Source organism: Balaenoptera acutorostrata, chromosome 8 (genome assembly GCF_949987535.1).
Source record: "Balaenoptera acutorostrata chromosome 8, mBalAcu1.1, whole genome shotgun sequence".
NCBI classification, from domain to species: domain Eukaryota; kingdom Metazoa; phylum Chordata; class Mammalia; order Artiodactyla; family Balaenopteridae; genus Balaenoptera; species Balaenoptera acutorostrata.
Window position 1 is genome coordinate 68,466,484 of NC_080071.1, and position 12,355 is coordinate 68,478,838.

Genomic DNA, 12,355 nt, shown 5'->3' on the forward strand with positions numbered 1-12,355 from the left:
TTTTGGTTGGAACATTTAATCTATTTACATTTAAGGTAATTATCAATATGTATGTTCCTATTACCATTTTCTTAGTTGTTTTGAGTTTATTATTGTAGGTCTTTTCCTTCTCTTTTGTTTCTTGCCTAGAGAAGTTCCTTTAGCATTTGTTGTAAAGGTGGTTTGGTGGTGCTGAATTCTCTTAGCTTTTCTTGTCTGTACAGGTTTTAATTTCTCTGTCGAATCTGTATGAGATCCTTGATGGGTAGAGTAATCTTGGTTGTAAGTTTTTCCGTTCCATCACTTTAAATATGTCCTGCCACTCCCTTCTGGCTTGCAGAGTTTCTGCTGAAAGGTCAGCTGTTAACCTTATGGGGATTCCCTTGTATATTATTTGTTGCTTTTCCCTCGCTGCTTTTAATATTTTTTCTTTGTATTTAATTTTTGATAGTTTGAGTAATATGTGTCTTGGCATGTTTCTCCTTAGATTTATCCTGTATGGGACTCTCTGCACTTCCTGGACTTCTTTGACTATTTCCTTTCCTATACTAGTGAAGTTATCAACTGTAATCTCTTCAAATATTTTCTCAGTCCCTTTTTTTTCTCTTCTTCCTCTGGGACCCCTATACTTCAAATGTTGGTGCGTTTAATGTTGTCCCAGTGGTCTGTGAGACTGTCCTCAATTCTTTTCATTCTTTTTTCTTTATTCTGCTCTGTGGTATTTATTTCCACTATTTTATCTTCCAGGTCACTTATCCATTCTTCTGCCTCAGTTATTCTGCTATTGATTCCTTTTAGAGAATTTTAAATTTCATTTATTGTGTCGTTCATCATTGTTTGTTTGCTCTTTAGTTCTTCTAGTTCCTTGTTAAGCATTTCTTGTATTTTTTCCATTCTCTTTCCATGATTTTGGATCATCTTTACTATCATTATTCTGAATTCTTTTTCAGGTAGATTGCCAGTTCCTCTTCATTTGTTTGGTCTGGTGTGTTTTTACCTTGCTCCTTCATCTGCTGTGTATTTCTTTGTTCTCTCATTTTGCTTAATTTACTGTGTTTGGGGTCTCCTTTTTGCAGGCTGCAGGTTCGTAGTTCCCGTTGTTTTTGGTGTCTGCCCCCAGTGGGTAAGTTTGATTCAGTGGATTGTGTGGGCTTCCTGGTGGAGGCGACTGGTGCCTGTGTTCTGGTGGATGAGACTGTATCTTGTCTTTCTGGTGGGCAGGACCGCTTCCAGTGGTGTGTTTTGTGGTGTCTGTGACCGTATTATGATTTTAGGCAGCCTCTCTACTAATGGGTGGGGTTGTGTTCCTGTCTTGTTAGTTGTTTGGCATGGGGTGTTCAGCACTGGAGCTTGCTGGTCGTTGAGTGGAGCTGGGTCTTAGTGTTGAGACGGAGATCTGTGGGAGAGCTCTTGCCATTTGATATTACGTGGGGCCGGGAGCTCTCTTGTGGTCCAATGTCCTGAACTTGGCTCTCCCAGCTCAGAGGCTCAGGCCTGACACCCAGGCAGAGCACCATGACCCTGTCAGGCACACGGCTCAGAAGAAAACGGAGAAGAAAAAGAAAGAAAGAAAAAAAAATTGTTTAAATAAAATAAGTAAAAAGTTATTAAAATAAAATTTTAAAAAAATTATTAAATTTTAAAAAGTAACAAAAACAAGAGAGCAACCAAACCAATAAACAAATCCACCAGTGTTAACATGCGCTAAAAACTAAACTAAGACAACCGTATAAATCAAAAACTAGTCAGTCACATACAGTAAACCCCAACTCTACAGTTGTTCCCAGAGTCCACTGCCTCAATTTTGGGATGATTGGTTGTCTATTCAGGTATTCCACAGATGCAGCGTATATCAAGTTGATTGTGAATATTTAATACGCTGCTCCTGAGGCTGCTGGGAGAGATTTCCCTTTCTCTTCTTTGTTCGCACAGCTCCTGGGGTTCAGCTTTGGATTTGGCCCTGCCTCTGCGTGTAGGTCACCTGAGGGCATCTGTTCATCGCTCAGAGAGGACAGGGTTAAAGTAGCAGCTGATTAGGGCGCTCTGGCTCACTCAGGCCAGGGGAAGGGAGGGGTACGGAATGAAGGGTGAACCTACGGCAGCTGAGGCCAGCATGACGTTGCAACAGCCTAAGGCATGCCATGTGTTCTCCCAGGGAAGTTGTCCCTGCATCACGGGACCCTGGCAGTGGCGGGCTGCACAGGCTCCTGGGAGGGGAGGTGTGGATAGTGATCTGTGCTTGCATACAGGCTTCTTGGTGGCTGCAGCAGCAGCCTTAGTGTTTCATGCCCGTCTCTGGTGTCCTGCTGATAGCCGGGGCTCATGCCCATCTCTGGAGCTTGTTTAGGCAGTGCTCTGAATCTCCTCTCCTCGCACACCCCAAAACAATGGTCTCTTGCCTCTTAGGCAGTTCCAGAGTTTTTCCCGGATTCCCTCCCGGATAGCTGTTGCACACTAGCCCTCTTCAGGCTGTGTTCTTGCGGCCAACCCCTGTCCTCTCCCTGGGATCTGACTTCCAAAGCCCGAGCCTCACCTCCCAGCCCCCGCCCGCCCCGGCGGGTGAGCAGACAAGCCTCTCGGGCTGGTGAGTGCTGGTCGGCACCGATCCTCTGTGCGGGAATCTCTCTGCTTTGCCCTCTGCACCCCTGTTGCTGCGCTCTCCTCTGTGACTCTGAAGCTTCCCACCCACCATCCCCCGTCTCCGCCTGCGAAGGGCCTTCCTAGTGTGTGGAAACTTTTCCTCCTTCACGGCTCTCTCCCACTGGTGCAGGTCCTGTCCCTATTCTTTTGTCTCTATTTTTTCATTTGTCTTTTGCCCTACCCAGGTACGTGGGAAGTTTCTTGTCTTTTGGGAACTTTGAGGTCTTCTGCCAGCGTTCAGTAGGTGTTATGTAGGAGTTGTTCCGCGTGTAGATGTATTTCTGATGTATTTGTGGGGAGGAAGGTGATCTCCACGTCTTACTCCTCCACCATCTTGAATAACTTGGGAATGTTCCTTTAGTCTTCTGGTATATGAGGTTAGGCTTAGCTTTTTTAGTGAAACTTTCCAGTAATCCTGCCATCAGAATCTAGGCAGGCCTCTTTGGCTCGTTGTACATTGGACTGAATTCTGAAGGTCTTACTTTGTTCTAGAATGTGAAGGTAGCAGGATGCTTTGTAACAGCAGCAACATAAAGGAACACTATCCTGGGATTTCAAATGTGCTTCAGTTTTTTATATCAGGATAAATGACCTCAAGAACTCAGATTTTTCCAAATCTCTCAGAGCTCATTGTGTCATGGACTCTGCTTCCTTTTATAACTGATTAAGTTGCTGAACCACTCTTGTAAGAGTAATGAATGAGGAGCTCTTGGTTCCAGCAGTCAGCACTCTCTCTTTGCATGAGTACCTTCTGTCTCTGGTTGGATACAGGAATTCCTATATGTGACATGCAGAGCCTCCCTGCAAGGGAACGTTTCCTTCTGACCATAATATCTACCCTTGCAGTCTAGGGCAAAAGAAAAGCACATAAAAGAAATTCCTCTGGTCTCTTTGCAATACCATGTAATTTTAGGGCCTGCACTTCTCAGCAGGTAGGTCATTAGATTGCTACAGAGTTTGGACTGCAGTTTTGGTGCTGAAGCAACTACACTGAAAGGATTCCATTTAGCCCTCAAAATAAAACCAGAGTATATAATTGTAGGTAGATAGAGGCATTTGGCAGAAAGATAATCCTGTAAGATTATTTGTTCTTTTCCCTGCTATCCTGTTGTGAATATTTAGTACATTTGGTGCAAATATTACTTTGTTAATAGAAGCCTAAGAATGGCTTCTATGATTACTATTATTATTATCAGTGGAGATGTAGTTCTTTGTAAAGAGAAATGAAAGAAATCTAAATTTAAGGTGCTATATCTTTTTTGTTGGTTTGTTTTTAAACTAAGGAATGTTCTTTAGCACTATATCATTGTCCTTTTTATCTAGGTGAAGGATGCCACCTGGAAGATAGCAAAGGCTTTTGCCATCTCTGGCCCATTCAACGTCCAGTTTCTTGTCAAAGGAAACGAGGTCTTGGTAAGAAATGCCAAGGTGTTTGAGAGGACACCACTGCTGTGTTAGGTCGTGGTGGTTTGTGTCCCTCTGGTACTCTCCTCTGTGAACACCGCCACAGAGCAGCTGAGACCCCTGCAGCTGATTGTGTCTGAGTATGGGAGTTGCACAACATATAATGCCTGCCTTGTTTGAAGGCACTGGCTCTTGGTGGCACTGATATGTCAGTCACAGCTTTGAAAAGCACTCTGATCCACTGGAAAGAAGATCACTGACTGCCGTCTTCAGTACACTATAGATGGATGCAGTAACTATCATAAAGTAATCTGTCCAGGTTACTGTAGAATAGTCATAAATTACATGTACTGAAGTTTACTCCTTTCTCAGAGAAGAAAGCTGTTTTGGATACCATTTATCAAAAAAATAAAAAATGTTAAGTCAACTAGGTTAGTCTTAGTTAATTTAGTTTATCTAATGTAACTAATCAGTGACCAATATTGATTCCTCACCTACTATGCAAAGTCATAAGGTGGCTACAAAGACGTATAGAGCCCAGTCTCTGCTCTCAAAGATCCGCGATTTAGTGAGAACTGGGAAGAAGATGAATTTATAGATAACTATAACATAAGTTAGAATATAATAGCTGCTAGAAGGAATGTACAAATAAAGTGGTATCGGAGGCACAGAACAGAGAGAGCCTATCTATTAGTGTGTGTGTGTGTGTGTGTGTGTGTGTGTGTGTGTGTGTCTGTATGTCTGTGTGCCTGCACATATGTGTATGAGCATGTATTTGACTGTCATATGCCTGATTTGGGGTGGATCATAAAAGATTTCAAGGAAGATTTTGTAATTTGAGCTGAGTCTTAAAGAATAGCTGGAATTTTGACAAGCAAAGGAAGATAGAAAGGACAGGACACATACAATATCTATGGGTAAATTTGGCGCATTTTAGGAGATAGTGACTAGTTCAGTTTATCAATGACCAGCTGATGATGACTAGTTCAGTTTATTATTTTTCCAGGGAAATCATGGAGGGTAAACTTAGAAAGAAAGACTGGGGCCAGGAAGGTGGTACAAGATAACATAGAGGGGTATACTGAGGCAAGAGGATAGAAGTATTTCAAGGACTAGACATTAATCTCATGGCTAGTAGAAATCCACTGAAGGCTTTCTAGTAGGGCTGTGGCATTATCTGAACTCTGCATTAAAACAAATCTGTCAAGAGTGTGTGGGGATGGAATTGTTGAATGGGGATGGGAAAAAGTCAGAGTTCAAGGATACTGACTGAAAGGAAACCAGATAGCAAAAGTCAAGCAGTGGGGAGAAAAGGAAGAGGCTGGCAAAGCAAGACTGGGCCCCAGTAACAGCTGGAACCAGAGTGGCCGGGAGCATATTAATATTGTCATTGTCTCTCACCATCCTTTCTCTTCTTCTGAATTTTGTTATCTCTCCAGGTGATTGAGTGTAACCTGAGAGCTTCTCGATCCTTCCCCTTTGTTTCCAAGACCCTTGGGGTAGACTTCATCGATGTGGCCACCAAGGTGATGATTGGAGAGACCATTGATGAGAAGCCCCTTCCAACATTGGAGCATCCCATAATTCCTGCTGACTATGTTGCGATTAAGGTAATATATTCAAAAATCTTAGTCATTTTTTAAGTTCCAAAGAAATGAAAGGAATAATTTTTCATCAAAAATCATCCTGATACATTCTGAACCTTGTAACTCAAGTGCTAGACTAGGGGTTTATGATGTTTGCTTTGAATAATGCAATGCAGTTGCTGTACAGGCAACTTTATGTGTACTCTTGTGCATTTCAAAAATTAAAATAATATTTAGAATTACATAACTTCAAAACCAACTAGCTGAGTGACTTATAAACTACATTTGTGAAGCTGATGCATAATGCTGCCAGTTTAGTTGGTAGACAGAAATTCTGAACATATCTTCTTGGGATAAGGCTTCAGCTGTGCCAAGACTTCAGGAATGCATGAATCTTATAAAAGTGTTACCTTGTGGTGTTGGTTAAATGTTTACTGCCTTGGCTTAGTTCCTATTTTCTTTAGTGGCAGAATTTTTTCACAGTGGTACTGTGAGGGCAATGAAATTGATGGCATCTTTATGAAGAGTGACCAGGAAAATTTAAGGTTTGTTCACTAACTTCAAATACAGGCATGCCTTGGAGATATTGTGGGTTCGGTTCCAGACCACCACACAATTTTTTTGGCTTCCCTGTGCATATAAAAGTTATATTCACACTGTACTGTAGTTTGTTAAGTGTGCAATAGCATTATGTCTAAAGAAACAGTGTACATACCTTAATTAAAAACTACTGTATTGCTGAAAAATACTCATCATCATCTGAGCCTTTGGTGAGTCATAATCTTTTTGCAATAGTAACATCAGTGGTCACCGATCGCAGATCACCATAACAAATATAATAATAATGAAAAAATTCAAAATACTGTGAGAACTACCAAAATGTGACACAGAGACATGAAGTGAGTAAATGCTGTTGGAAAAAATGGTGCCAATAGACTTGCTCGATGTAGGGTTGCTACAAACCTTCAATTTGTAAAAATTGCAGTATCTGCGAAGTGCAATAAAGCAAAGCATTATAAAACAAGATATGCCCGTATATATGTACATTTTGAATAAGAACTTAATAATAAATCCACTGTGTTCCTCTAGCTGCCTCAGTATGCCCATGAACAGAGTATTTATAATAATGACCTTTAACTACCTCACTGGACAGTATGAGGATTAATGAGATATTATGTAAATATATTTGAATTTTTTAGATAAAGCATGCAATAAAATTAATTTATATTGTATAATATATTTATGTGACATTTACATATTTTGGATGCCTTCAGAGGTTTCCATTCTTATGTGTACTAGTGACCTCAACCATAATTGTGTTATAGCTGAGACTCTGACTTCTGACTTTTACGGTGGAAGTTTTAAGTTGAAGCTATAAATCAAAAAATATTTATTAATCTTATTTAAGTTAATAATTTAGGATACCTTGGATTTTATAGTGCACTGGGATGGAATGTCACTTCTTATGTGGGGGGAGGGTAACATTTTATTCCTGGAAGCTGTGACACAACATAAATTGTTAAAGCTTTCAGTGGGAATATATATACATAGGATTTTACTGTTTGAGACCAACAAGCAGAAGGCCCTGAAAAGTATTTTTCCACTGGAGATTCTATATATGAATTTCAAATTCATGTTTCTTTATTCTTAACCACAGGAATATACACACACACACGCATACACACACATATGTGTATGAAACAATTTCCAACTAATAACAATACTGAGGGGTAGATATGAATTTTTTGAAATGCACCGTACCTTTCAGTTTACTTCTTTCCTAGTTATACTTGTGCATGAATCTTGACTTTTTTTGTCAAATTACTTATTCACAGTCAATCTTAATATAGTCCTAGTGAGGTGGGTGGATATCAACAGATGAGATAGTGAGAGGCTAGAGGGCAGGAATATATAACTTGACTAGGATGACCCAGTGAAATGACCCCAAGCTAGAATTCCCATGATGACTTACAGGGGTACCAGAATCAAAGAGGAATAGTCTAGGCTAGATAAATGGATATATGCAAGAAACAAGAATTTGATTCTTAGTGAATTGCATTGCTAAAATAAATGAAAAGGAAGCACTTCTATCTATGTTCTAGTTCATATGAAAGTTCTGGGCAAAAGTGTTCCCAAGCAGAATGTTTTTCAAAGCTTTTAAAGAGGTATTAACAGCAGTTTAATGTCTCAGAAGTCAGCTTGCAGACAGACATTTCTGGCAAGGTGGCTTGTTGCAAGTCCAAATAATCAGAACAAGAAGAGGAATGTTTCAGAAGCCTACCAAGGAAAAAGTGTGTTTGAACTCTGTGTTTGGGGAGACCAATGTCCAATATACTTCGTTTGAAATCACTCCAGTAAGAATATGTGTAAGCCAGATTAGAAACACTGGCCTAGACTGGTCACTGGGGCCCTATTTACAGAAATAATTTGTGATTATTTAACCCAATTTTTGGCCCAAAGCTCAAGAAATTCCTGGAACAGAGGTTTAAAGCCACTTTTCAAGTCAGATGCTTGGACCAAAGAAATTTTTTACATGTCTACTGTAGCCTAAATGAACCCTATGAGAGATGATTCACTAAATATTTTTATCCTCCTTTATTCCTTTCATACCCTTCTCTCACATATTTTTCCTACCCGTTCTTTTTGACAGGCTCCAATGTTTTCTTGGCCCCGGTTGAGAGACGCTGACCCCATTCTGCGTTGTGAGATGGCTTCTACTGGAGAGGTAACTAATTAATGATCCATGAACACTTTCATTAAATCTACTTTGAAATCTATGGTTTTATGATCTGAATATAGTAAAGCAAGTTAGTAAGTAGTTAGTGGGATACTTCTTTTGCTATCAGAGTAAGTCTGAAAAGACTTAGGCATTTTGAGCTGAGGAAAAATCTTTGACTTTTGTAGCCCAGAGTCTAAATTCTCACTTATATTTCAACATGTGTCATTCATTTCCACATTACACATTGAGAACATCTTTCAAATATTTCTCTAGATGTCTAGGTAAATACCTTCCAGGTATTTTTATTTTAAGGTTCTCAGGTCTCTCTGTAACAGCATCTCTTGCTCCCTCTAACTTTCCTTGCTACTATGAAATTAGATCATTGTGATTTTACTAGCAATATGTAGAATGAATGTACAGCAGCAGAAAGATAGTGGGGCCAAAATATTGTGGGATCTGCAGATATATGCAAAATCCCAGAACCACTTTCAAAGCAACTTTAACCTCCTGGGGATTATCTAAAAACTATAGTGGGACTGGCCACTGGATGTCCCTCTTCACTTGTGTTGAGGACTCTGTCAGCTGAAGGTTTCTTTAAGAATGTGAAATGTGTTTCTTGTAGAAAGCTGTCAGATTCCAGAGAGTTCCCTACATGTTAGTGCCAGGACATTTTATGAATCACCTAGCCCTTGACAGACTTACTAGATACAGCCTTCAGATTCTCATCAGTGCACACGGGGGTGGCAACATCAGACTGGGAGACGTCATTGTTTCCTCTTGGTGTTGAGGAAAACCTGAAAGGGGAAAATACCTAATTGCAACATATACGTGATATTTTATATGGTTGCCTGGTTGCAAGCAAGATCTGTGATGAGAATCCAAGTGAAACAGGAAGGGAGGCAATAAATGGCTATCTTGTTCGTATTTGGACTGATGATTGCCTTTTCTTAGCTCCTTTGCTGCTTCTGTTAATTTAATAGATGAGAAAACCTAACTTGAAAACAAGGGACTTTCATTACATTTCTCTGCTGTTTAAGGAGCTGCTCTGATATTCATCGTGATCCCTTGGTCACTCAGTAGCAGGGCTGTTTTCAGCCAGCCCAGGATTCAGATCAGGGAGAGATCTGTTTTCCTTCATGCTGTTTTCTCTAGTGTGGCAAATCTATTTTCAGTACTGTATCTATGTCCATTCTGCCTCCAGACATACATTATTGGAGTTGTTGAAATACAAAAATATGAGAGAATTAGAAATTCAGCTCCCCCTTTCTTGTATCTGTTTCAGAAGTACAGAGAGATAATTCTTCTTCCATAATTAGTCATATTTCCAAGTGTCACTAAGTACAATGTTACAAGTTCTGTTTTATAACTGAAATCATAATAATAATTCTAGGTTAGTGAAATCTCAGTTATGCTTCAGAGACATTTTCAGTGTTAAAATGGCTTGTTGTGGGATTAAATAAACCTTTAGCTTTCCTAGTGGTGAGGTGGGAATGTTAGTCCTAATCTTTACTTACATATTTAACTACTTTTTATGTTATTTGTAGAAAACTGCTAAAACCTCTTGTGCGTTGTATATGCACTTATGATGGAATTGCCCAGGTTCTTTCAGTGTGGTTTGGGTTCTGTTAGCTTAGGGTGACATTACTAATTTGGTTAGCCAGTTCTTGACCAAAGAAAACGTTCACTGTAGAGTAAAAAGCAGCATGTACTGGTGATCAACTGAAAATCATAGTCATGAGAACTTTCCTTTGACAGTAAGGGAGTCATTTGCTTAAAGAATGAATTTAGCCATCAGTGTTATTTACTCTAATGGTGGTTCTCTACCCGTGCCCAATGATGATGTGCATGGCAGAATCTACTCCTATCATGCTCAGATATACCACTTGTTCTGTAGTTAGTGTGGGCACTTGACTTGTAGTTATATTGTAGCACAGTTACCCTAGGGGAAGCCTCTGTATATCCCAACATTATATGTTAATTTGGAATTTTTTTTACTTTAGGCTATAGTATTCAGGACTAGTAGCAAGGTATTTTGGTTCATTTTATGAAAACAATAATAATAATAATAATAAAAGAACAAGTTCCTTTGAGATTTTCATAGATTTATTGAATTTCTCTGAAGGCTTTCTCACACATATGAAATGACTCCTAACTGATTGATCAGCAGTTATGCATTTGTGCTACTGACCCATGAATTCATGCCCTGTTGCATAGCATACGTGACATATACCATTATTTAAACGTTAAGTCATATTAACATTTGGTAACTCACCATATTATGGGCCAGAAGCTGTAATTTATATCCAAATATCTCACAGTAGAATCCAGTTACGTTGCTCCATGGAGTATTGGTGGACAGAGAAAGAATTGCTTATTTATTCATTATGCTTAATTAAAAACACAAGATACGTCTGCCCTAGGCAGACTTTTAATCCCTGGATTCAGATTACATGGTCCTTGGGCAACTCAGTAAAATCTAGCATAGGAGTCTCTGACTTTTCATTTGTGTTTGTTTTTTGGTAAGGTTGGGTGACTATCATTTGCTTTCTTTTACTTTATTTTTGTCATTTATTCTAAACAGGTGGCTTGCTTTGGTGAAGGTATTCATACCGCTTTCCTAAAGGCAATGCTTTCCACAGGATTTAAGATACCCCAGAAAGGCATCTTGATTGGAATTCAGGTAAGTGGTGTGTGGTTGTATGCATGCCTGTGGGCACATGCTGAGAGTTGGTGGGGGAAATGACCTTAACGGTGGTATAGAAGAGGGGAGATTTGTTTAAAGTTCCACGAAAAAAAACCCAGCAACTTCCAGAAAGAATGGACATTTGTACTCTGTCTGTTCCCTGATTTTTGCCTTTTCTCATTGCAGCAACCAACACAAATAAGTGAATAAACAACCAAAAAAAAAAGAAAGAAAAGAAAAAAATCTCTAGTGAAGGGGTGTTTATCCTGAACGGGATTTAGGGTAACTTCAAAAGGATTCTATTCTACTCTTTGGTTACATCTTTTCTATATTTTTATTCTTAGTTCTACCTCCTTAGCCTCTGAACCTAGGCTTTCCATAAGGTTGGGTCTCAACTCTTTTTCTGAGTCTGTGTCTATGTCTATGTCTAGTTCTTTCTCTTGACTTTCCCCTTTGCCAGCTCATTCATGTCTGTGGTATCCACTCTCCATCTAAAACTATCAACTTTAAATCTTTATCCTCAGCCATCCCCTGTTTCCAACAATTTGCTGGATACCTCTATCTGGATGTCTCAAACACAACACATCCCAAACTGAAGTCAGTATTATCCCCTGCTGACCTCTGTTCCTTCCTTCCTTACTTTCATTCATTCACATTTCAATTTCTACTAAATGTCAAAGGTTCAAAGTTGAAGAAGACATGGGCATTATTTGAGAAATTTTCTTAGCCTGACACTCCAAGACAAATTGAAAGTTCTTAAAGGGAGGTGACATAATGGGCTTAAGAAAGTCAGCACATCCCACAGTGTACTGTGGAAGTTCTTGAAATATTGTTACTTAGTAAACCTTCTAAGTCAAAGCAGGGTGAAGTAATTATATGTGAATATCTTCATACAGTGAGAAGGACATTATTAGTTTATTATTGCAAGTCAAATGTAAATCTTAGGGCAAAATGGGAGCCAGGAAACTCATATCACTCCTTGGAATATTATTGCAAGAATGTACAAACTGTTTATTTATAAATTTCCTGAAAAATACTAGATGTTTCCCAACTGATCATTCACTTTCATTTGAGGTTAGTAATTCTTGGAGCCTATAATAACAATAGATGGTTTTATATATCACCCCTGCCATACTTTTAATAAGTTCAAATCCTGCATGGTTACATACAAATCAATAAAAATATAATTAGAATAATACCAGGTATTTTCAAATCAGTGGGTAATTATTATAGATGCTGTCGCATTAGAGTGCCTTAATATCAGCAAATTAGACTCTGGAGACTGGATGGGTAGCGGCTTTGGAGAAGTTTCTGCAAAGACTAAATTGGGATTTTGCTTCATAA

At 39.2% G+C, this 12,355-nt stretch overlaps 1 protein-coding gene across 1 annotated transcript in view; it reads left to right on the top strand.

The window, feature by feature from the left end:
- CPS1 (carbamoyl-phosphate synthase 1) overlaps positions 1 to 12,355 on the top strand; it is a 145,791-nt gene that overhangs the window by 121,571 nt on the left and 11,865 nt on the right. The window contains exons 31-34 of the mRNA XM_007187862.2: positions 3,943 to 4,032; positions 5,463 to 5,633; positions 8,260 to 8,334; positions 10,910 to 11,008. Of these exons, the coding sequence (XP_007187924.2) occupies positions 3,943 to 4,032; positions 5,463 to 5,633; positions 8,260 to 8,334; positions 10,910 to 11,008 (435 nt within the window). The remainder of the gene's footprint in view (positions 1 to 3,942; positions 4,033 to 5,462; positions 5,634 to 8,259; positions 8,335 to 10,909; positions 11,009 to 12,355) is intronic.